Source organism: Jatropha curcas, chromosome 11 (assembly GCF_041381405.1).
Source record: "Jatropha curcas cultivar XTBG-Jc1 chromosome 11, XTBG_Jcur_1.0, whole genome shotgun sequence".
Taxonomy (NCBI): Eukaryota; Viridiplantae; Streptophyta; class Magnoliopsida; order Malpighiales; family Euphorbiaceae; genus Jatropha; species Jatropha curcas.
This window is the reverse complement of record NC_143161.1, coordinates 26,438,950-26,464,861: the sequence shown is the minus strand read 5'-3', so window position 1 is coordinate 26,464,861 and position 25,912 is coordinate 26,438,950. Positions and strand designations below refer to the sequence as shown.

General features: G+C 35.0%; 2 protein-coding genes across 4 annotated transcripts; both read right to left on the bottom strand.

The window, feature by feature from the left end:
- Positions 1-878: 878 nt before the first annotated feature.
- Positions 879-12,320, bottom strand: BMY2 (beta-amylase 2). Of its 2 annotated transcripts, XM_012228490.4 has the most exons (10): positions 11,783-12,317; positions 11,468-11,695; positions 9,801-9,881; positions 9,370-9,573; positions 8,240-8,434; positions 7,953-8,117; positions 5,649-5,909; positions 4,354-4,566; positions 2,776-2,995; positions 879-1,192 (listed from the first exon to the last, which is right to left on the bottom strand). In XM_012228490.4, the coding sequence occupies exons 1-10, from the start codon at positions 12,215-12,217 to the stop codon at positions 1,164-1,166; spliced, it is 2,031 nt and encodes a 676-aa protein (XP_012083880.2). In that variant the 5' UTR covers positions 12,218-12,317; the 3' UTR covers positions 879-1,163. The 2 variants fall into 2 exon arrangements, with proteins under 2 accessions (XP_012083880.2, XP_037492683.2); XM_037636755.2 differs by lacking the exons at positions 879-1,192; positions 2,776-2,995 and adding an exon at positions 3,027-3,954 and having other exon boundaries at positions 11,783-12,320.
- Positions 12,321-12,815: 495 nt separating this feature from the next.
- Positions 12,816-21,950, bottom strand: LOC105643387 (RING/U-box superfamily protein). Of its 2 annotated transcripts, none has more exons than XM_089715874.1 (6): positions 21,244-21,950; positions 18,406-19,467; positions 17,909-18,103; positions 17,657-17,811; positions 15,373-15,483; positions 12,816-13,442 (listed from the first exon to the last, which is right to left on the bottom strand). In XM_089715874.1, exons 1-6 carry the CDS (start codon positions 21,430-21,432, stop codon positions 13,382-13,384), a joined length of 1,773 nt encoding a protein of 590 aa, XP_089572000.1. In that variant the 5' UTR covers positions 21,433-21,950; the 3' UTR covers positions 12,816-13,381. The 2 variants fall into 2 exon arrangements, with proteins under 2 accessions (XP_089572000.1, XP_089572001.1); XM_089715875.1 differs by having other exon boundaries at positions 17,657-17,790.
- Between the last annotated feature and the right edge of the window lie 3,962 nt (positions 21,951-25,912).

Genomic DNA, 25,912 nt, shown 5'->3' with positions numbered 1-25,912 from the left:
TAAGGGTCAGTTGTATAAAAGTTGATAGCTCTTGGATTCTTAAGAGACGGTGTAAGTCGGTGAATGGTAAGAAAATCCTAAGTGGATAGTTGGGCTGAGACTATTTTTTCACGTACAATTATAAATGTTTTAACTTATCTTTATTTATAGAAGAGGAAAACGGAAAAATTACGATTTTGTACGTGTTTTGCCAAAATTAACCTTGTATTTTCAGATATACACTAAATAGTCACTGTATAGTACATTTGTTAAACCAAGTTGCCCGTACGTCCAAAAACACCCATTTTTTCCCGTTAATTGAACCTAAAAAAATATAACCTTCATACTGTTGGCAAGAAACCTAAACCGAAAAGGGGAGCGAAGGTGTCTTTCTAGTTGAGCGAGGAATTTTTCGCTGTCCAACCTGTTGCCTATGAATTGAGAAGGGAGCAGAGGAACCAAAATACCAGTTCAAATTACATTTGTCAAGCAGAGTAAATTAACTAAATAAAACAACATGTTAATAAACTTCCGACAAATGCCCACGTAAGTGGAAGTTGAACTTGAGACCTTTTAGTCCAGAGCCTCAGCTATAAACACTTTGCCAAAGTCTCATTCAAAACTGGGATTACTACTTCAATTTGAACCAAGTAGAAGCACAAATTGCCTAGTAGTAGTAATATCATAGGCATAAATTGCCAATATAAATATGCATAAAACTCAAACTGCCCAAAAATATAGGGCAGCACCAATATAAATATGATCAACCCCACAAGTCAACAATGGTGAGTGAACCAAACACGTCGAAAACTCAATTATCCCTTTTCTAATAAGTCATCCCTAATATTCCCAAATCCCAAGAACATCCTCTTAAACATGTACACTATGCAAATCAAAGCTATCAAAAGATCATTGTACTAATTGGTTTAATAGTCAGCTTCATACATTCTTACACTTTTTGTCTGCCTGATTACCTCCTCACTGTTGCATGTGGAGACAAAGTATCTCCCGACATGTCACTAAGCATTAACAAAAGAAAATAAGTATTGCATAGTCTACAAAGATTCTAAAGAAAAGCTTACAAATTTGGTACAGGGAGCTACAATTGCATTTGTTTCCTCTATAGACTACATTCATAACTAGTTGTTTTAATCTATCTTCCAAAGGGGAAAAGCAGTTTCTTGTTAGGATACGAGATCGCCTGATATGTGTCCTGCAAAGGTTAAATCAGCAATCAGCATTACCAACATCCTAAAAGGAAAAAAAAAAAAAAAAGAATAATAGCAAGGAATTAACAGCGAACACATCCAGAAACCAAGACAGCAAGGCAACTTCATACATTGTATTGGACTTAAAAAATATGACACATCAAATCCTCCTCCTTTTGAGGTTTCTCCTTTCTTCAATCATTCAAGGCCACGTGTAAAAATCACAATTGAAGCACCATTCCTTGCCTAAGGTGGTGTTTGCCTATATTACTAATTTTTTATGCAAGCATTTTCTAAGTCTGAGTTTTTCTCATAAAAAAATAGAGCTTGCTACTGAATAAACACTTATCTGAACCATGAACTTCCTCCAATTCTCGACAAGATAACACAAATTAAAAGAAAAGTGTGTGATTCCTGTCTTAGTTTAATTGAAATTTTGTGAGTAATATATAGATAAAAGCTATCAAATAACTTAAGCCTTGAAACTTCCAATTTTAAGTGTTGAAGTCTTATCAAACTCCCTAACTAATTTTTCATTCATGCATTTTCTATGTCTAAGTTGTTCTCACCATGAAAAGAGCTTGCCACTGAATAAATACTCATCTGAACCATGTACTCCCTCCAATTCTCAGACAAGATAGCACAAATTAAAGAAAAAGGGTGAAATTCCTGTAGCAAATAGAGCTTGTTTGATAGCAGTTGCCTTAGAATTCACAACTGTAGGAAACCTCACCACACGTGATGATGATTATCTTTGCATATGTCATTGGGATTGGTATCCTATTTGTCACACTTTATAAGATTATTCTTCCAGTCATATCCAACAGCTTGATTTCCCTTATGGATTTCATTACTAGTTGTTCATAGAATTCCAATGGTTTGATTTCATCTACAGTCACAAAACTAATCTTAAATTCCAATTTATCTTTAGCTTTTAGTTTCACAATAATCAGATCGATTTTTGAAAAATTCAGTTCGAGAATTGAATTCTGTAACTTTTTTGGAGTTTTTCAATATAAAAGAAAATATAAATTAAAAAGAAAAAAGAAAGAGAATGAGATTCTTTGTTTTTCAGTTTTGTCATTCATTGAGATTTTTTTTTAAAGAAACACAAACAAGAGATAAGAAAGAGTGAGGACATGCTAGACAAGAATAAGCATACTCCTAAAACAAATGACCTGTAAAGCCTAATGGCTGTTCCAGTTAAAAAATGAGGGAGATACTTGCTTTTTGCATTGAAAGCATTTGGAGGAGCATCTCTCTAAGTTTATCTTCTAAGGTTCTCTGTGGTGGATGTCCCCATGATGTTAAAGTAATAACGTTATATATACCTTGTATAAGAATTATAAGGTGATGAAGAATTGTTTCTGGAACAATTAATGATTTGTTTACCATTTTACTAAGTCTTCTCAAATTAAAAATGAAATCAGCTTTAATCGTAAGGATATTGCATGTCACACTTCCACAATAGGATGTGAAGGACATTATAAGCAACACCAAATAGGAAGATGAAATATTTTGTCAAGACCATCCGAAACTCCTCAATAGAATTCTCCAGCACCATGAGTTAGGCAATAAAAATGCTTACCATGCATGCATTTAATGAAGTAATCCAACTCGCCAAAGCAAATTGCTCCTTGAAACAAAGGAGATGGCTGTTGATATACAAAGAATGAAAAGTGACGGCGATCAGGGTCATTCCGAGGCTTTGCCATCTCAACCACCTTCATGCACCCTTCTCTATCATAACATGAAAGCATATTCACACCAGAAACTGTCAATCCTCGATCCCAAGCAGAATTTAAAACCTGCAAGAAAAGAAGTTGATCTATAAACACCTATGGCCATCATCAAACTTAACAGCAAAAGAGTTACTTAGAACATCCAAAAAATTTTATAGTTCATGGATATTAAGGAAAATCAATATAGTACACGTATTCCTAATTAGTTTATGATTTGTATTCCTAAATAGCTAGGTAGCATAGGAATTCCTTATATATAGACCTATGTAATCGATTGATGAGATACAAGAAAAACAATTACAATATAATCTCTCAACATGGTATCAGAGCCTTCCATTCCCAAAAAAAAAAAAAAAAGAAAGAAATTTCCAAAACTTCCCTTACAAGAAGCCACTGCCACCCTAGGAAGCCTTTCTAGGGTTAGTATTTTGCCTCACTGCCCACCCCAGGATATTCTACAACCGCCGATCAGCGACTCCCCAGAATCCGGTTGCCGGATTCCAAGCGAATGGCCACCACTCGCCACCTCTTTCTTCCTGCTCTGGTTCATGCGCTAGTGCATGTCCAATGGTCTTTTTCACTCCGGTTCCTCTCTCCGACGTTGGCTTGAAGAGAGACATGCAACCCAGTGAGTTGCATCGTCATTCTTGGGCTTATTCGATAGGTTTGTTTGCTGCGATTCTTTTGCAGCTGTGTCGAGCAGTCCTCTACTGCTGTTGTTGCTTTAATTTGCTGAGGAAACATATTTTTCCTTTGCTGTGACAATTGGTTTAAGTAATTTTCGGTGATTTTCTAGTGATTCCTTTTTTCATTAGGGTTTAGTACTGCACCTTTGCTGCAGTTACAGGTATTCTGCTTTTGAACCTTCTCCTTAGTCGAGAGCAGTGCAACCCCAGTGAGTTGCATTGTGTTCTTGGCCTTCAGTGGTGTGCTCCGTTTGCCAGATTTTTCTTTGCTGCGTTTTTGAATATCTGCGCTACTGGGCTTCCTCTTTGAGGCATTGATTATGGAAACTTGAAACAGCCCTGTGAGTTGTTTTCTGGTTCAGTGAGATTTGTTTCGACAATCTAAGTGTGTTGTCTTAATTCTGCTACTACTATTTGGTTTGGGATTCTATATTGCTATAATGAAGTGGGTACAGTTGCTGAGTATGGTATTGTGCTTTGCTGAAAGTAGTAGTTTGTAACAAGTTGAGCATGATTAACATCTATGCTCCAACTTGAGGGGGAGTATTAAGGAAAATCAATATAGTACACGTATTCCTAATTAGTTTATGATTTGTATTCCTAAATAGCTAGGTAGCATAGGAATTCCTTATATATAGACCTATGTAATCAATTGATGAGATACAAGAAATACAATTACAATATAATCTTTCAACAATGGAAATAGGGGATATAAAGGGACCATAAAAGGGTTATCACCTGCCAACTCAAGCCCTCAGGATCAGCAAGCGCTTCATCACTCTCCTGACTAGGAATTTGCAATCCTGAGCAAGCAAATTTCATTGTTACTGAATGCTTTTTCAACAGATCAAAAACTGTAGCATATCCGTCATGGTTTGTGGGGTTATGGTATCCTGCTGTTAGCTCGGCTGCATGGCTTGCAGTCCTATACCACCAATAAACAGCTGGAATCTGCAAAAGAGATCTTTTATTTAGATCTTGATTTTTTATCCATAAGAAAAAAAACCCCACCATCATTACTGATGTCATCAACTCGATTACATTCATATTATGATCAAAACAACATAATGATTTCCAAATCTTCCATTTGTAATCAATCCATTGCAAAATATGTAAGTCGAATGAAATTAATAAATGAACAGCTTTATTCCATGTAAGTGAAGGCAGAAATGAAAAGCAGGGGCTACATAATGTGATCCCACAGCAGATGTAAGCGGCAATTGTTATGTTCAATCAACCAGGATCTTGTCACGGGCCTATTAACAGTAAAATCTGATTCAAAAGCTAAAGCTTTTGTTTTACCAAAATTCTTTCCTCGACCTATTGCTGCTGAAAATTGCGAGCTCGTTAAAAGGGAGCTCTACTCTTAGGCTTGTTAAAAGGGAGCTCTAATCTTAGACTCGTTAGAGAGAGTCTAGATCTCAATTTAGTTGAAAATAATTCTGCTTGTTTTATTTCACACTTGAAGCCTCCAATTTATAGAGGATACAAGTACTACTTAAAGTAATTCTATTATAATGAGATCTCCTACCATAAATAAAATAGGAAACTAGTAAATGGGAAGACTACTAAAATAGAAAGACAACTAAATAGGAAGATTACTAAATAGCAGATCTCCGGCCAAAAAAAAAATAGGAAACTACTAAATAAGAAGACTACTCAATAGAACTTCTAAATGTAGAAGACTGCAAATATCATAATTTAATTGCATCTCTAACAGCGGAGAGGGGCATAGGAGACAAAGAGGGGTTCAAGGAGAGAGGAAAGTGAAAAAAACACAAATGACTTTATTTAAAAAATATTAATTTTTTAAATGCAAGTTTGGTAAATTGGGTCATAGATGCAACTATTTTTGCAAAATTGGAAGAAAATTGGCAAAATTAAAAGTTAAGACCAAAATGACAAAAACACAGATAGTTTTGGATATTGGTCACCAGACCTAATCTTAATAATAATAATAATAATAATAATAATAATATTTAATATTTAATATTTAATATTTCTGCATAAAATAAACTATGTCACATACTTACCTTAACAATTATCTTGGTATCCTCAAATGCAAGGCTTGCAAGAGATAAAACATTATCCGCATGGTCTATCAAAGTTTGAGCATACCAATGGAGAAAAAAGCGCCCGAAGTAACTATCATAATCACCTCGTTCACAGAAGAACCCAGTTTCATGTGGCCTAGAATTATAGTGACCGGCATTATCAGGCCCCCTGGCCCAAAATGAATGACCACGCAATTTGGCTGCTATGCGAAGACTTTGTTGAAGATATTTGTCATAGCACTGTACAAAAGCAATCAAGTTCAGAGAAGTACAGAAGGGGAAAAACTTGGAATTTTAGCTGCAAGAAGCAATATCGCTGTCCACCAAGGAATCAATATGACCAGAAATATACATGTGATAATAACATATTATAGGACAGTGATCATCAATTATTATATTAGGAATCAAAATCCTGATAGTGCCATAAGGACTAAAGCAACTAATGATAAACCGCCATGCCTAGAAACAAAAGGATCAGAATATACACATATACAAGGCATTACCATGAAATATTGTAAACAAAATTAAAACAACAGAAACAATTGAATGAAAAACACATGAGGATTATGTTAGATTACTTTGATACAATGCCTATTGCAGTTGTCTATTCAAGTACAGAGAAAATTAGGATCTTAAAAATTTGAAACCATTATCTAACATAAAAAATTAACCATTTATCATAAAATATTTGCTGATTGTGTTCAATTAATTTACATAAAATATCAAGGACATAAACAACCATTCTTGTAACATATTTGTTTTTAATACGAGCATTAGTTGTGCATCATAGAGATATATACATAAGCATATTAACAGTGCTGGAATCAACCTATAGAGGAAAGCACACTAAAAACAATGTGCCAGCATTTGATAACCTCTTTCTAGATCCAGAACCAGGTAATATGGGACTGGCTTGAATAACCAGGTCCAGAAACACATATTAACGACCAAAGAAACATGAGAAACAATGAGAAAAAAAATGCAAACCAGACGAGGAAGAACATGCAAATAAGAACAAAATAAATAAACATAGTACAAGACCCAGGTCTCCTTGGAATGACTTTCTTTTATACATCACGCCTATGAAAAGGATGTACCAGCTGGTTCATACTAATGGCACCCATCACAAAGCAGTTTTAAGACTCAGCTATTCATATTCTTCTTCAACTTCATTTCAAAATAATGCCCTGCATTTGAATAAGTGGTTGCTTCGAGTGTATTATTCAAGGACAAACAAAGAAAAGACAGCAAACTAGTTGAGAGAATCCTTAGAGATAACGCAGTTTTAAGAATTAACTTCCCTACTAATACCTACTATACAAAGGCTCATTTTAATTTCTTTTTCTTTTCTTTTCCTTTTTTCAGAAGAAAAGAAAAATTATTGGGAAAGAAATAGAAAGTATGTTGTCCATGATAAGGTATCCTCCCAAAAAATTCAGCAAAAAACCACAAATAAAAACATAAAGAAAAAGCTAAGAAGTAAATTCCACCAATGGAGATGGATAACACCCAAAAAAACACCTAAAGGCATCCAAGGCATAAGCCCGTCTAGAAGCCAAAAACACCTTGCTCGCAACAAATTAAGAGCAAAATTCTTTCTTTCGCTGTCCGGCCCCGGCACTCATAGTACCTATGGTCTTTGAGCAGCCCAATGCTCATTCACTTGTTGGGTCAGCATACGGCACAACGAGAACAACAAGAAAGAGAGATTGAATTGCGGGAAAGTGCCAAATTCTATCCAAAGACCCTATAACAAAGCAAAAAGTAAAAGGCATAAACATCCAAAGAACTTTGGCATTTTTCTTACCGCCAAATTCTGTCCTTTTTGGCTAACGATTGTTAGTATTAATCTTATGGAGAATTGCATGCCAAAAAAACCCTAGCAGCACTTTAACTTTAAAATTTTGTTGGCTAAGTGAAAAGAATATAAAATAACTTACAAGAGAATTCTTTTAGAAGCATCCAAATACTGAAATTTTCAATCTGCTTTAGGAAGTAATTGAACAAAATTACAAGAAAACAGGCTGCAAGGATAATGTTGTTATCTCCCTATCAAGTGTGCTACTGCCATGACTATGATCAGTTAAATTTTCCAAAGACGAATCACAATATAAAGTAGGACATATAAGGGGAACATTATGATATATGCTGCCCATCTAATATTCTGATGCAATCTACAGAAAAGCCTCATGACCCACAACACAACAGCAAATGACTTGGAATGAACCTAAAAGAAATACAACAGAAAGGAAAGATATTTCTAGGGTCAACTTAAACAGATACCTGAAACTCACCAATACCAGGATATCTCCATCCCATCCTCTCAGGAAAAGATGGGTACTTCAGTTCCCCAGATGCTCCAAGTCCTATTTCAATTGCAGTAATTATACCCTCTGTAAACAAGTCGTCAAACTCCATTCTGAAGCTTCTCATGAAGTCAAAATAAACCTGCATATATTTGAGAATTATAATGGGAAAAAGGAAATGCAACAAGCATTTGTAAAGAATACAAGAGAACTAAAAACCATCAGAGAAGGAACAAGTACTGATTCATAAGAACATTTTAATACCTCAATGCCAGTTCTTCCTTTCAGAACTCGCTCCTTGTCAATACCCCAAGATAGGCATTCAGTATTCCTCCTTCCTTCACGATCTGTGAAGAATATATCTTGGTTCTCTTTTCCAATCTCTAAAACCCATTGAGGAAGGGGGATTAAAACTCCACCAGAGTCAGTTCCTCCATATTCATGAAATGCCATTACAACCTTCAAAATTAAGAAACAGGTTTAGGCATTCACCAATCACGAGATAGGTGTTTTCCACGTCATGACGAAACCATAAGGAAACAAGTAAATGAAAATTTAATGAGGGAATCACCTAAAAGTTTCTAATAAGTTATATATCCCATTCACAAGAAACAAACACCAAATCCAGCCTAAGGCAGGGATGAATTGCCAACTACTTGTTCAAGAACAGCATGTTAAAACTTGAGGCAAGAATAAACATATAACCAGAAAGATAATGTAGATATTTTCTTCCTCCCTCTGATAAGTAGTTATATTCAGTTATAGAGAGAATCAATTTTGGAAAACTTGGGTGGTTTAAGAAATTTACAATTAAACATTTTATTGTCTCAGATTATGCATATAAATGCTTGCAAGCATTATAGACCTTGCCATATACCTGTCACACAGTTTCAGGAGGAGAAAAAAATTACGGAGTAAACATGCCAATACTAATACACTTAACCATATTAGAAAACACTAATCTCAAGCAAATGAGGACATCCCCACAAACAAAATCTCATTTAAAGAACTACTAACAACTAAAAATTCTTCACTAAAAGAAACGCTTTCAATTTTGATCTTGCACATAGGATTTCATGTAAGAGAATCAAATAAAGCATCAATAATTACATATTTTGATTTGTCAATTTAACTGCTGATAATAGCAAAACGAATTGCCTCTAAAGATTATTCTGATGTTAAAGCAGGTCTCTAGTTCAATTAACATGCAAGTCTGACTTCTGCAAAACATGGCATCTTATAGGTACAATAACATTTAGATGGGGAATTCTTTGCATAATCATTTAGTACTCCCTATAAAAACAAATGATTCATTTTGACCAAAATATCAAGAAAACTAATGCAACATATAAACAGCAGACAATAAAAAGTTTGACATTTATGGAATGCATTACCTGCAATTTCAACTTGTATTCCCGGATTATATTAAACAATTCCCTATAGCCAGACCATACATATTTCTGAGGGCTCCATGCTTCAGCAATTCCCCACCAGCATTCTACAATGACACCATCTATTTCTAAAGAATTCATATGGCTTAGCTCCTGTCTAATACCTTGTGGATCAACCAGCTGGCAGAAGTTATTGACAAATCCAGTCTGTCACAGTGATTCAAGATTAGAAAAAGCACTACAATTATTATAAGTTAATTGTCACAGGCATTCAAAGAAAAAAGGTTACAAGTTCCATACGAAAAAATAGAATCACCAGATGCTAAAACATCATAACAGATAAGCAAAGATAAGTGCAAATGAGCAAATAGAAGCCTCATAGGGGTTTGAACTACAGTAAATTAAAGCAGGAAGAAGTAGAAAGAAAAACTTACAGCAAGCATTGCATAGACAGGGACGTATGAAGTGCCTGAAAAATCACCCTCATGCTCACCCGAACGAACATCTTGTATAAGCTGCATCAGTCAGCCAACATAAAATATGATTTTAGAGCTTAAAATATACAGTAAATTCATAGGAATTATCTTAAAAGAAAAAACTAAATCATCAGACACCTCAAACAATAACAATTCGCTAGGGCTAGGCTAATGGCCTCTGACCAAGGAAATACTTCCTATGGCGCACCCTGACCTCAACCTATCAGTTGTCTGAGTGTTTCCTGACTGATGCCTTAGTGCCACATGCAAGGAATTAACCCAGCATATCACAGTGCCTATAGGACTGAGGTGCATTGACCTGGGGCATTGGGGAAAAAATTATGTTTAGAATTTACACTCACAGTTCTAGCCACCTCATTTATGGGAAGAAAGGGAAGAGAAAAAGGGACTGGGGAAAAAATGAAAATTCAGAATTTTAAAAATATCAGTGGACCACCAAATAGGGCCAACACAGTTTAGACGAAAAATAAAGGGAAGCAAATTGCAAAAACAAATCTACAGCAGCAACATCCAATAGGACCAGGGATTGTGCCAACGGTTCTTGACTTTTTTTTGTCCTTCACAGTTGGATGCCATATTTCAGTCAGTCAGCTGCTGGTTAAGTATCTACACTTTTATCTTTGATTTTAGAAAACTAAAGAATTTCAGTGCTTTCTAGTTTTCTAGGTTGGACTGCACATACTGTCTAAGGTACTCATTTTTAAATCTTTTACTATACTCGAGTCCTTCCTTATTACAAGACTTTTATGATAGGCCTACTTTGAGTAATAAGCTTATAATGCTTGTTTTTCAACAAAAGAGGTGATCAATAAAATCAAAGAGATTTTCAGTCAATTGAGCTCCTTTTGGATTGTGCATTGCAATAATGGACCTTGCCCATAATGCTTAAGGAAATCTAGATATATAAAATTTTGAATCTCAATATTTCTTTTGCCTTCAATTTTGCAAGCAAGTTCTAATCCAGTTCAGATTTATAATTTTTTAGGTGAGGTCGTAATAAATTTCTCCTTCAAGTAGCCTCAAAAGTATTAAATTACAGGTAGTGTTGAGAGTCCAAGGCAGTTAGATGGCAGTTCAAATGCAATAACCAACAGGTTCATATTCCTTTTCTTCATTGTGCTTAAAAAATTCTATTTGATGTAATGTTATTTTGATGAAAGTTAGACATATCCTTCTTCATCAGCCTTGATTTTTAGGAAAGAGATAAACTCTGGGGAAGAAAAAAAATATATATGTATTTTTGTTTGGAAACAAAAGCATTGTTTTAAAGCACAGGAGTTCAGCCGACATCAAGAAGCATGAAGAAGAAAAACCATCAATAAATGGCTTTTTGTCTATCCACTACAATTACTAGCTCTTTTGTTATGAAGTTTCATCATATAGTTGTCATCTAACACGATAAACCAACTCATATGAGTTTAAATTCATTAAACTTAAAAATAATAGAAAACAAAAACAATGGAGTCTTCAATAGCATTTTAATTCCAATCATCCTCCAATACGAACATAAACAAAAAAGGAGCATATTCACAACATAAGATTAACAGCTCTGCATTAGTCACAGACGTTGAGCAACTAACGCAAAACTAATTCAAACAAAATACCTGATCAGCATCCAAGCAATCAACTGAATTGATAGGGCTGGCACCAGCAAATTTCTCACTCCTTGCATCTCTCTCTGTCATTACCACAGAATCAAGAGACGCCGGCGACAAGCTATCATCTATTCTCAGAACAGAAGGCTGACAGTCCAATGCAACTCCTCTCGCAGAGGAGCTCTTCAAAGAAGTATTTGAAACTGGACTTTCCACTGATTTCACAGCAAATGATGTCTGACCCATTGCCAAACAAGAGTTCAAAGTAGCCATTTCAACGAACCAAGTATATTACATATAATTAAAAAAAGAAATGAAACTAACCATTTGGGAAGGAGGAGGAGATTGTCTATAAGTGGTGCCATCAGCTTCAACAGTCCAGCCAGCCTCACGGGCCAGTGCAGCAAGTACATCGTTCATGTCTGCACGCGCAGGAAGAGGGAAATTACCATATTGCCTTAGTCCCGCCAGCATTCGGCTTGTGATAGCTCGGCGATGGCGCTCTCGAAGCTTGGTTCTCTCTTTCTCTTTCTCCCTCTCTCTCTTGCCTTTACCAGAGACATTGACGGAGACCGAGTTAGTGGGGTCAGCTGCTGCGGCGGCTGCGGCTGTGGCGGCGAAGCCACGAGGACGACGGGGTTGAGGTTGGGATTGGTTTGGCTGGACAGGATGGGGATGAGGAATTGGGGTTTGGATTTGAGTTTGGGGATCCAGAAGAAGATGATCTTGATTGTTGGTGTGATTGTTGGTTGTGTTCATCTTCGCAATGGATTTGGTTAATTATTACATCATGCAACAACTCAACTCCCTTGTACTCGCTGCACTACAAGTTTTATCAAAGGAAAGGAAGCCAAGGACTTCTTTTATTTAAATAAATAAATATATTTTTAACTATTTTGCATGGGATGGGATGGGATGGGATGGGAACATAGAAATCAAATCAAATCAAATCATTTTATGGGTTGGGTTTAAATTGGGTTAAACCTTCAACACGACTCGATATCAGGCCGGATTGATTTTTTATTTTTTAAAATAGAAAAACCATTATCTTATGGAACTTTGAGGTCCCTCTTTCACTACTAATTATCAAAAAGTAACATGTTTTCTGTTTGAATTATATTTGCGGGTTTTGCTTAAAAAAAAAAAAAAAAAAAAAAGACAAAAGATTCCTGCATATACTTGATTAGAACCCATCTGGATTCCATTCTTTTTTTTTTTTTTACTGTTTTCTTATTTGAATTTGGGTTTATTGTGAATTTTATTAGCATTTCATTGTATTCAATACTAAATGGCAGCTTTGGTTCAGACCTGCTGATGCATAAAATTGCACGTTTCAACCCCACAAGTTGAGAAAAAGTAAAACAATTATCTTTACTCTTATACCATTGAGATATCAAGGCAGGCAGGCACACTCTTAATTTGTTGATCAAAGGCATGAGTTTAAAATCAAGCAAACAGCTCATCAGCACCTACTACCTACCACACCAACAGACAACGCGAGTCAAATATCGGGTTCATGCTTTTTTCTAGTTCCTGGTCTAGAACTTGCATTCGTTCCGCTATACCACCTGTTAAATGCAATTAGTATCTTTTTCTTTTTTCAATTTTGTTTCAATTTAAGAAAGCTACAAGGTTAAGATGAGAGGACCTTTTTGCTTCAGACACTATTTAAACATCGTCCATCCAGTGAAGGGGTAAAAATCATGAGACAACAAATTCTATGCTGCCACCACGGCACCACCCCCCACCCTGTTCTCTAAGATACCACAAACTCCAAAGCCATAGTTCCAAATGTTGGAACCAAAGCCGATAATCAATGTCCGGATGGAAAAGGACTTAAGCTTTTTGTCACAAACTAGTTTTAGAATTCATTTTGTCACGCTGGAGTTCTGTGGGCAATCGGATTTGCAAAATAACCTTCCTTCAGTTCTCTGCATCCAATGAACCAGATCTGCAAACATCCCCGCGGCAAAGTGGACATACCCTGAAGCCACAAGTTACCAGATGCTTTTATATCAGAAACACTGAAATTAAATTAACATATTTAAGTAAATCATCCAGCAGCAAGAACATCATAATTACCCAGAAAACAGAACCCATAAGGCCAGCAATTTCATTTAGTGAACAAAATAATGAATGTTGAAGTGAATCAGGCAAAGCACATAACAGGTAAGTTCGCCATCGATTAGAGACCAACACCGACCAACAATTCTGTTCAGACATATTTGAATGATGTACGGTATTATCTTGCAGAAGACAAAAACATATGCGGGATTCGTTCCTTCTCACAATTCTATAATACGTTCCAAAAAAGTCACAATCTTGACAGCCATCCTCAGAAATTCTGCTCTTATTCTAGCTACTCTTCTAGGCATTTTGCTCTCCTTTGTTCAATCTTCAATTACTTTAATCAGTTCGTTTCAGCAATTACTATTCAGCACCAAAATGGAACTGTCATATAATCTTGTATGTATCTCTACTTTCAAACAGGTCTAATTGACAATAGAGACAAAAATGATTATGATTTACTTGTTCCTGAAAATATTTTATCCCCTAAATGTCTTAGAGAATTAAGAATTCTAACTTCTTTCAATTTTAAAAACCGAAATGATATTCATATAAAAACAGAAATTTTCAATGTTAGTAAAAATAAACTAATCCAATTCAAATTTTTTCTCTGGCCCCATTTTCGATTAGAAGATTTATCTTGTATGAATCACTATTGGTTTGACACTAATAATGCCAGTTGCTTCAGTATGGTAAGAATATATGTGTGTGTGTGTGTGTGTGTGTGTGTGGCAGACATCAATTGCTTAGAAAAATAAATTTGAAATAAATAAATAAAATAGTACATTTAAAAAATGCACAATTTGATAATTATAGTTTAAAAAACACTATGGCTTAGTTTCTCTACTCCAACTTTCTTTTTTCCTGATCAAAATTCAGTAACACCTGACATCTTTCATCTCAAATGAAGAGCTTACCATTCATCAACGAACTCAGAATTGTGATAGAAAAGCAAGATTAACAAACCATGAAATTTAAGCCTTTTAGGTATTTCTTTGGTTTTATTATTGGTGATTTTGAGGTTGTTTGGCAGAGGGATCTATCGATTGACATTGAGTTTCTGTACACAAACACACCAAAACAGGAAGTTTGGTTTGAATGCGGTAGCTTACCTTAAAATTGGATACTTCAATATCAAATGGTTGGCATTTCAAACATTTTACATTCTAACTAGGTCCATCAGAACCATAATAACAGTCATGCATTTCTTAGAGAGAGATCAGACCTTGTTCCTTGGGGGCCGTGAATGCAATATCACTAGTGTCACTAATCCCAACAGTAGCGCAATGCAGATAATCGATCATTACATAAGCAATAATAACAAAAGCAGGAGTTGTCAGACAAATCTCCAAATTAATCTTACTAGAATTGCAACAAGTGCATGGTAAGAAACCAATTGCTCACAAGATTGCAAATTTTCCTATATCAATAATTCAACACTGAGGTTGAAACCGAGTCATATTTACAGTTTGCTTCAGGATTATTTGACCAATGGACTAATTCAACATCATATAGTGGTGGGCTTTTCGTAGACGAGTAAAGGATGACAACCAGGAAGAGAACATGAGCAAATAATTTTCTATTCAAGAAAAGAAATCTGAACTTGCAATTTCTCAAAAAACTTCATATCATATTTTTTTTGTTCTTTTTAATTCTCTTACAAATAAATTACTGCCATATGCATGTGACGTTGGCGTCATCCATACATACACATTGGTCAGGAATTTTGAATTATTAAATTAAGCATGAATGTATAAATGTGTAATGACAAATAAGGAACATTAGTTTTAGCTATAAACTGAGGATTTAAACATAGTAAAATATGCAATGAAAAACCAGTGTCATACCTGTGAATCTCCTTAAGCCACTTGTCTATACATGATGTATGAAATTCATGATGGCAAGGCAGTACCCGCATGCTGTCCCCTTCCTCATACTCCACAAGGCATATATAGCATCTGTTATCGGAAGGGAAAGTATGAGAAATTGAAAATGAATAAACAAGAGGCAATTGCATTAAAGAGACATGACCAGCCATGCTAATACATTTGACACAACTGCATTCATTTGAATACAAATACTAAGACGAATGAGCTGGGGCTTAGTGGTATTTGACTTCTCTCTAGAGCCATGAGGTTGTAAATTCAAATCCAAATCAGAGCCAAATAACCCAAAAAAAAAAAAAAAAAAGGAAAAAAAAGAATGACATACTAAGAGGGTCACGGAAAAGAGTTTAATCATTCAGGCTCAACAGTCAACACCACAAGTAGGAAATGATATCAGAAGTTGGCCTAAGAAAAGGCTCTTAGCTTGGATGGAGGTTCCTGATCAACTTTTACATTTTTGAAGAAAGATACAACTCTTGAATGAGATTTTGTACACAGGAGTATGCAAAAGGAGACATTCTTTCATTCACAGCCTCGCTAATAATGAAGCATCCTTAATAATTAAACGTAAAAATTTACACCATTTGAACAGGCAAATAACAGAAAAGACCACAACTTTAAAACAAATGAAAGTAGGCCTCTAAATTCAAAATCAAACTATCAATAAATTTACATACAATCTAGCTTATATATAAGGGAGCCAGCTTATGAAACTAATTTTTCCAATGTTGCTTTTTCATGGTTTATAGACTGAAGATTTAAGTGACTGTAAGCAATTTTAGCAGGATCTCATTCTAAGAATTGAGCAAATTAATACTTGAGCATCTTAGAACTTTATGATTTTTCAGAGTTATGGCAATCCATATAGCTTTAAAGCTTTTGTAGTTTCATATACTGTACAAAAGTCATCATCCCAGACTAAAAATTTAAACATAACTAGAAATGAAAGAAGAAAAAGCATCATATAGTTCTAGACTCATTGCATCCCTAGAGTATTCATGTATGACAAAAGACTGGATGTCAATAATGGAACCAAAGACGCCATGCTTCCTCAAACAAGCTTTACACTATGTTTGGAAAGGAGAGGAAAGATAACAAGAGAGGAATGAAAATAAGGGAGGAAAAATAGGGGAGGATAGTACTATCCATTTTCCTTCCTTATTTTCCACCCTATGTTTGGATAGGAAGGAAAATAAGAGGAAAGAAAATAACATTATTACAAATTTACATTTTTACCCTTTACACATATATGGATTAGGCATTATTACACATTTTGTGATTAATTATAATTTAGCTAATTACATAGCTAATTTTAATGAATGAAAAAAATAAAACTATTAACAAATGGAATGTGCATTCCTCGTATGTTACATATGAAAAAGATGTAAGAAAAGAAAATAAAAACATCAAATTAAACAAAATGCACGAAGTCTTACTCTAATCAATTTATTTAACATTGCTGAAATAAAAAAATAAAAAAAAAAAAAAAAAAAAAACCCCAATTAAAAAAGCAAACCATATATTACAAAAGCAACACATTATAATTTGTAACTGTCATTACATGTATATATAAAGACTTTTCTCTTTCATATTTATTCCAATAAAAATATGGTTGTACTGAAGTTAAATGAAATTTATCAAATTCTTTATAAATTATAACTAAACATTTCTTACTTAAATATTCTTTTTGAGGGGAATTTTAAATAAATTATCATTAAACCATTTTAGTTGATTTTTCTAGTCAACATGACAGTATGGAAGTATGGGTTTACAGAGAATAGCCTCGAAAAGTTAATTTCCACAGGTTATTTTTGTAAATTGACAAAAACAATGCAACTTTTCTCAGATTCTCTCCTATTCTCTCTCCATTTGGAGAGATTACTGTACAGCGGGAGTGGAATGATTTTAACATTAAATTTTCCTTCCTTCTAAATTTTCCACCATGTTCCAAACAAGAGAAAGTGCCTTTCATTCCTTATTTTCCACCTATATTTTCTTTCCTCCCATAAAATCATCTCTTACCAAACAAAGGGTTAGGTTGCAGTTTACTCTCTTTTTAAGTAGGCAACCAAAATGCAACTAGCTACATCACACAGGTTTGATATAATTAAATACGTCACTAGTAATCCTCCTAGCAATATATTGTTTGTCAAAGTTACTCTCATAAATCATTCAACTAAAAGCTGAACTGCCTTCATCTAAAATATGTGAAACAGAAATGCAAATAGTAAGAATAAAAACTTACTGAGCTGCCTCCTCATTATGATACTTTTGCAACTTGGTGTATGATTTGACCGGAAGAGATTCCACTACTTCATTAGGCGCTGGTACAGATCCAAGCGATGACATTGAAGGTCGAGAGGATAGTACCACAGATTGCTGGTGAATTTCATCCAGAACCTAATTAAAATAAGCACAAGACATTCAACCTATAGAGACTTTAAGGAGATACCAAAGATAATGAAGGATGGGTATTTCTGACAATGATAGCACGTACCTCAAACAAAGCTTCAGCTAACATGACAATTCTTGATATGCTAGCTCTGGCACTTGTGTCATCATTTAAATTGGCATCTCGGTTAGTAACACGACATGTACAACGACCCGTTCTATGATGACCAGATAATATACAAGACCTCTCATGTCCAGAAAGATTCTCAAAACGGCTTCCCAGCCGCTGAAGTGCACGAACCTACATTATTTAATATACAAAAGAGGATTATAAAAGGATGGGACTTTATCCAAGCCAAAATTAGCAGCAGAGCACAGGACATATTAAATCTTGATAATCCAATGGCAAAAATCTTTGCCCAAATAATATCCCAACCGTATTGTTGGCCCTGACTCTACATGTAATGAATATCAGACAACAGTTACATTACACAGTATTCAGACTTCAAAGTAGAAAGTCTGCAAGCCAAATATACGATATGCTTTTCTACTTGAAAACATGTCTTATAGAAACTCCAGTACTTAGTGCAAGGATTAACAAACCTGAGACCGTATTCTCCTCCTCCGCTCAAGGAAATTTGACCTATGTTCCAGTAGGTCATGATACCTGGCATCTCTTGATCGTACAGTTTCCAGCTCATGATCATGAATGCTGAACAAGGAGCCAGAGGTGCCAGAAGGAGGGCCAGAGGGAGGGTAACCAGAAGTAGTTGGAGAGTCTAGACCATCACCTTCAGACTCTGATACTCTCATTTCACCACCCAAAGCTTGTCTGCCACTGACCTGGACGGCATCCCTCACTTGTCTCTCTTGTTGTAAAGGACAAAATGTACCAACAGATAGTGATGATCGACGAAGAACTCTATCACGAAGTCTTCCCACACTCAGGGTTCGGCTAAAACGAACATTACGTTCTACAGGTTCTTGTGCTACAATTCGCCTGTCAGAAACTCTAGTATCAAAACTATCCAAATTACTTAAAATTCTTGAAGAATGTGAGGATCCATCAATCCCTGCTCTGGTGCTGCCACCATCTCTGCTTGCATCATGAATAGAGGGAACTTCCCGATCGCTTCCACCATTGTTCAAGAAATCAGATACTTCATTGTCATGTTGCAGATTTGCGGAAGTATCTTCATGGCGTTGTGTATGAGTTCTATTAACACTAATTCGGCGAGTTTCATTTCCATCAATGACACCATTGGCAGACCTTGGATGAAGATGAATCTCTTCTTCATCATTAAACATTTGAAGACTCGAAGAAGGGATACGATAAGGCCTGGATGACCCTAAACTGGCTGCTCTGCTTAATCTAAAACTCACATTACCAGGAATAAAACTAAAGCGGGAAAGAAAGCTACTTTGAGAGGTTAAAGATGGAGAAGAAGCAGCTCGGGCAGAGCTGTTACCCATCCTGGAGGCAGTATTAGTGATACTTGCTTCACTCCATTCATCAAGCTCAACATTAGAAGGTACACAAGTTCCATCAGATTGTTCAACTTTGTCCTTTCGGTAACACTCAATTTTGACCTCATCTGACTCCGTTTCAGTCTGCCCAGTAGATGAAGCATTGCCTCCATTTTCTTTGCTCACATGGTCACAATCCTGAGGCATGAGTGACATAATTTTAGTCCTCGAGTAATTCTAACCTATCAGACATCTTATAGGATTATACAAATCAATAGTAGCAAGATAAGCTACAAAAACGGAAAACAACAAAAAAGAAAAAAAAAGAAAAAGAAAAAGAAAAATTGATGGTCCAAATAAAACAGCATTCATACAAATGCACAATTAACTGTTGCAATTCTGTTCTTTCATTTCTTTTCTTTTTCCTTTTGTTCAACTGAAAAAAACAGGTAATTAGACCAGTCCCACACCAAATGGTTGTTTAAACCTAAGGCCTCCAGGCAATTAACTACTTGGATGCCCCTCAGGAACATATCCTTCTTTCTTTTGGGTCCATTGGGGGGCATATTGGACCTAAGTAAAACATGTGTCACCCCTACTAATCCCACCCTGACTAAATCACATTTTTGATATTATGGCCTATGTCTAATTGAAACTTCTTTGTAGAAGGCTCAGATCCCACCCTAAACTGTAAGCCACTGAAAATTAAAACCAAAATTCTAAATTAACAAGCTATATCAAATTTCTATAAAATTTTAAACCATGTTGTGAATAGCAGAGCAGCTATATGTTTGAGCTATCAATTATTTTGAGCAAGGTGCCAGCCACATTAAGGAATACAGGTTACTAGGGCAAAGGTCAGCCAAGGAATGTAAGGCACAGATTTATTACATTGTGTATAAAACAATTGTGCACTTTTTCAATTTGTAAATAGTAAAACAGAATTCAAAAAATTAAAAAAAAAAAAATCATAGTAAATCATCAAAACTACAAAGTACATAAATCATGTACGCATAAGAGTACAAAGAAAATTTTCCACTGCACTTAGTTCATCACAAACACAAAGCTAACAGCAAACCTGAATTCACATTTTCAAGCTTTTCCAAGAAGCATTAAGTAAAAGTTCATCTTTTTTCTTTCTTCCATTCAATTAATAGAGTTAAAGCTACTCTATGTCTCCTTCCTCGGAATTAGTCTTTCATTCATGTATAATTTCTCAAAGAAGCCCTAGACCTAGAAGCATTTGTGAATGGTTGGGGAGCAACTTCAGTTCAGGATTAGAGTATGCCAATCATATTTTGATTAATTTCATGTAAATTGTGCTTACATTTGTTTTTATAAATGAAGAAAACTCTAAACGTAGCTTTTTGGGCAAATTCCAAAGGAAAATGAAGAAAGCAACTCTCAATATTTGTAACAGCAACTGTAGCTGTTAGTTCTATAGAAATTATAAACGCCACTCAATATAAAAACGAAGTACAAAAATACAAAGTTCATGCATGAACGTAAAAATTATAGAGGGCAACTAACCGGAGGACAAGAACCAAAACCCACATTACATTTTGATCAAAAGCAAACAAATATTGAAGAAACGAAAAATAAGGAGACTGGCATGATCATGTTTATCGTCACTTTTTCTACGGGGCGCTCCAAGACAATAATACTGGAAAACCCTACTCCTTTGCATGACCTTAATCATGTAATTGTGCTTACTATTTGTTCTTGTAATTAAAGAATACAGTAAACATAGCTTTTTGGGCAAACTCGCGTCATATTTTTTAATAGCAATTGTAGCAGCTAATTCTATATAAATTATCAACGCCACTCAATGTAATAAAACTAAATCCAAAATAGTCAATGCATGAATGTAGAAACTACAGAAAGCAACTAATCACAGGCCAAGAACCAAAACCCACATCGTTTTTAGATCAAAAACAAAGAAAGATTAAAGAAACGAATTATAAAGTGACTGACACGATCATGTTCATCGTCACTGTTTCTATCGCGAGACCCAGAAGGCGCTCCAAGACAATAAGACTGTAAAACCCTACTCCTTTTACATTTCCCCTTCTGTCCACTCGAACCACCGCCTTCGCCAACACCATTGCCAGTTGATGATGAAGATGCACCGCCGATACGCGCCTTGCTTCCACTGGATCCCATATTGGTCTCTCAAAATGCCAGTCTAATTACATGTTTGCCACATTCCAAAGGGACCCATTAAGTAATTACCTTCAGATCTGGGTACCAGACATTTATGCCATGATAATGGCATTGATTGAGCAATTACAATGGCCGAAATTGCACTCGAGAAGGGATAGCACGGTGGGTTTGAATTAGCAGATCTAGAGAGTGATTAGGGAATGTAAATTAGAATGTGAAAGTTGAGTAAAAGGCAATTTAGGTGGTGAATATTGAGATGGAATTAGATGTAGGAATGGGACAAATTAACTTGCAGAGAGAGAGAGAGAGAGAGAGAGAGAGAGAGATGGGTTTTCGGTTTCTGTTTTTCAAAGGAAATGAGTGTGAGACTTCAAAGATGGAGAGAGAGAGAGGAAGCAGACGGAACATGGCTTGTCACTGAGTTTGAGCCTGGATTTTTGGGTTTGTGTTTTCTCTGTTTTTGAATCATTGGACTCTACTTTCCCGTGGCTACGCTGTAATCAAAATGGGCAAAAACTATACCGCATGCACTTAACATTTAATAATATATGAAAACTAAATAAATATTGTTTTATCAGAAAAAAATAATAATAAAATAAATACTACCTCCCTTTGAAACTTTTTAAATTGAGTGTCGTATTTTTATGGGGTTATTGACAAAAACAATGTTCTTCAAAAATCTATTTTGAGAAGTGTTGCACTAATACCATTAAATTAATTAACAAAAAGTAATTATATGAATAAACAATAATTTTTATTTCGTATTGAGACCACTAATTCAATTAATGGTTTCATTACAAAATAAAAGTTTTAAAATTTTAAATTGTCTTTTCACTAAAACACTTAATTCATCTTGTAGTTTTAGTGCAAATATGAGATGTGACTATTAGTAAGTAAAAAGTACATAAAGAAATAATGTTTTATTAAGAGTCTATCAGGTTAATTAGTGGTTTCAATAAAAAATATTTATTTACTCAAAATATCTTTTCACTAAAATACACATATGATATGGTGGTTTTTGTGCACATTATTTTAAATTAAGTAATAATAATATAAGTTTCCTTACACAGTTAAAAATTACCAAGAGTAATAAAATGTTTCGAATTGAACTTATATTATGTTTCAAATGTCTTAATAATTGATAGATGGAAAATTAATCATATTAATATTACCCGCATGTCCTCCTGTACTGTGACATCCTACTGAATCGAGTCATTGCATTGAGAGAGTCAAGTCGAGTCGGACCGAATCAGAACTCGGTTCGAGCCATTAGAGTCCAGAGTGGGGTAGAATGAGATTTAAATTAAATCATTAAAAGAATATAAAGATTTAGACTCAATTGAAATAAAAGTATAAGGATTAGGACCTAATTGAAATAAAGTATAAAGTTTAGGTATTAAATGGTAAAATATTGAAAATGTCAGTACTGTGTGGTAATTTTTAACATACTAGAATATATATTTATAGGTTATCCAAAAATTCATTCACTTTCCCTTCTCCATCTTCTCCTTCGTCTTCTTTGTTCACTTTACCTTCTCCATCTTCTCCTAAATCTTCCTCAATTTTTTACTTTAATATTCACCCTTTCAAGCATTAAATTCAACCTATAAATCTATTGAAGTAAGTTGAATTTCTTAAATTTCATAATTTAGTGAGATTTTGGATGATTAATAAGATGTTATTATGTATAAGAGAGATGAGCTCAAAGTGAGAAGAAAAAGGAAGCTAAGAAGAAGGTTTAAAGCTTTTTGGTTGAAGGTTTGATATCTCTTTTAGTTTAACACATTTTTGTATGAGAATATGTGTAGTATGATGATAGTGAGAAGATATGTTGAGTAATAGGTCTGAGAATGTTGATAAAGCATGTGATGAATTGAATAAATGAATTGGATATTGATTTCATGCTAAAACAGATTTGTTGGAAAATTAACCAGTAGCTTCAACCTGAATTTGAACATGTTTAACGATGGAATTAGGAAGTGGTATAAAAGAGTTATTTGTTCCTTTATGTTTTAGCTGTCCATGAGCTTTAGAATCACCTAAATTAGACTTATAAATTGAGAGATATGACCAAAATGGTATAAACTGTGCAGGCTGGAAACCAACAGCTGGGCAGACTGAAAGTTGCTACTTTAGCTCAATATTTGACTACTTTACTAACATATTTAAGAGATGTGATAGAATACATATTTGTACCCTAATGTGTTAGCTAACCATAAAATTTAGAATTACCTAAATTGGACTTATAAATTGAAAGATAGGACCAAAATGGTACAAACTGTGCAGGCTGGAAACCAAAAGCTGGGCAGACTGGAAGTTGCTACTTTAGCTTAATAATTGACTACTTTACCAACATATTTAAGAGATGTGATAGAAGACATATTTGTAACCTAATGTGTTATCTAACCATAGAATTTAGAAGTACCTAAATTGGACTTATGAAGAAAGAGTTATGTTAGAAGTTGTGAAACATGTACAGGCTGCCCTGGCAGATTTCAAGGCTACATTAGAAATGATGTTGGGATGCACATGTAGATTCATTCAGCCTAAGATTTTTACTGAATTTAATCTTCTGAGTTAACTGAAATTAAAATTAAGAATTTCCTTAATCTAAATGGTATAAATTAAGTTACATAAAGATTAGTAAGAGTTGCGTCGCGAGTGCAACAGTTAGATTATTTTCATGCAAGTTCTTTACAAGTTATCAATTGTTTGCATTATTACTCATTAGAGATTACTTGTAGTTGTCTATGAAATCCTATTAGTAAGAGTTACGTCGCGGGTGCAACAGTTAGATTATTTTCATGCAAGTTCTTTATAAGTTAGCAATTGTTGCATTATTACTCATTAGAGATTACTTGTAGTTGTCTACGAAATCCTCTTAGAGCATAAAACAGGTTAGCTAGATTACTTGTAGGTGTCTATGAAATCCTCTTAAAGCATGAAACAGGTTAGCAACTTACAGAATGAGACAGCATACAGGTAAACAGTATGATTTATGCATTTTATGAATAATTTAAATGCAGATAATATGCTCCACTGAGGTTAGGTAGAAACCACGTAGATAAGATTATGTCGGGACATAGGATAGCAGATCTGCGCCCCATACAGTGTGGTACTCCGGGTACAGGCTGTTGAGTGGATATGATTATATATGGGTCATAGCAGCCCAGCCATACAATATTCATCCAGTTTCATACAGTTCTTCTTATCATTTAGGTTTCACTGTAACCTTATGGAGCCATACAGTTATGAGATATTATTATTTATAAATTATAAGATGTTTAATAAAAGTTGCATAATTCATAAAGCATAATGACAGCAGGTAAGATCATGAAAGTGTAATGATATGTGTGATTACATGTTTATTTATTTGGTTCTTATTAAGTTGAGATATCCACTGAGCTTTATTTGCTCAGCGATTACCTGTTTTAACTCACAGGTTTTGGGTCTGGACCGTAGAGAGTCATCTTTACAACTGCTGCAGTTCATCTTTTGAAGACCCAGTCTTCAGGGTAGCTACTCGTTTTGATATTTTGGTTCTGTGGCATGTACATGGCACATAGTTTGGCTCATTTCATTTTGGAAAATAATGTAATGTCTTGTAACTATTAAGTAAATATCTGTATATAAATGATGTATAAAGCAACAACATGATATAATATGTAGCATACAAGATCAGCATAACAGGACATAGGTTCACCCAGATTGTAGTGTCTCGGCTCGGTTCATTCGGGTTAACGTGTGGACAGGGAAGGTATGTTACATGTACAATATTTTGGAGGCCTCCTATTATGACGTGAGTTTCGACGTGTTGCATCTTCTCTAATGCCTTGATATTCTTCTCCATGCTCAATGTTAATATCAACACTCATGCCTTGATATTACAGATGGCTGTTGTAGGCTAGGAAATGTTAGATGAGTATGTTGATCACTAAATGAGTGTCTAGTAAGAGATGTAGATCCATCATGTGTGCTGAAAGATGCTGCAGAAGTATTGAAAACAAGTACCGTATATTGAAACAACATTACCTCGCCTATTTCAAAGAAAGAAATATGGGTTTGCTGAGTTGTCATTATCGAGTGTAATGAGTGTTTGAGGAGATTCTAGCACTACAAATGGTACACTCCACTCAGATTGTGGTATAGAAGATGATACGCCTGCATATTAGCGCAATAACCTTCGTAATAGTTATATGTCATAGAAGGAGGGAGTTGAGGTACATCATCTACTGGCAAAAAAATATTTTGAGTAAATAAATATTTTTTTATTGAAACCACTAGTTAACCTGACGGACTCTTAACAAACACAATTGCCTCATATACTTTTTGCTCACTGTGAATACTCAAATTTTGAGGCTCAAAAAGCCAGTTTTCCCGGCCGCGGCGGTGGCGGCCGCCCTTAAAGGAAGCGGTAGCCGCTCTCGCCGCCGCCGGCTACAGCGGCTGCAGTCGCCTGTGAACACCCAAATTTTGAGGC

Bases quoted from the DNA above. Each gene is read 5' to 3' on its own strand.
- BMY2 (XM_012228490.4), bottom strand. From the start codon at position 12,217: ATGAACACAACCAACAATCACACCAACAATCAAGATCATCTTCTTCTG. The intron at 9,574-9,800 runs GTAAGTTTTTCT...TCACTGTGACAG, and splicing joins CTGTCTATGCAATGCTTGCT to ACTGGATTTGTCAATAACTT. The intron at 1,193-2,775 runs GTAAGCATTTTT...TAACCTTTGCAG, and splicing joins CTTCATTAAATGCATGCATG to GACACATATCAGGCGATCTC.
- LOC105643387 (XM_089715874.1), bottom strand. From the start codon at position 21,432: ATGGGATCCAGTGGAAGCAAGGCGCGTATCGGCGGTGCATCTTCATCA. The intron at 19,468-21,243 runs GTCAGTCACTTT...CTCATGCCTCAG, and splicing joins GTGACGATGAACATGATCGT to GATTGTGACCATGTGAGCAA. The intron at 17,812-17,908 runs GTACGTGCTATC...TATTTTAATTAG, and splicing joins TAGCTGAAGCTTTGTTTGAG to GTTCTGGATGAAATTCACCA.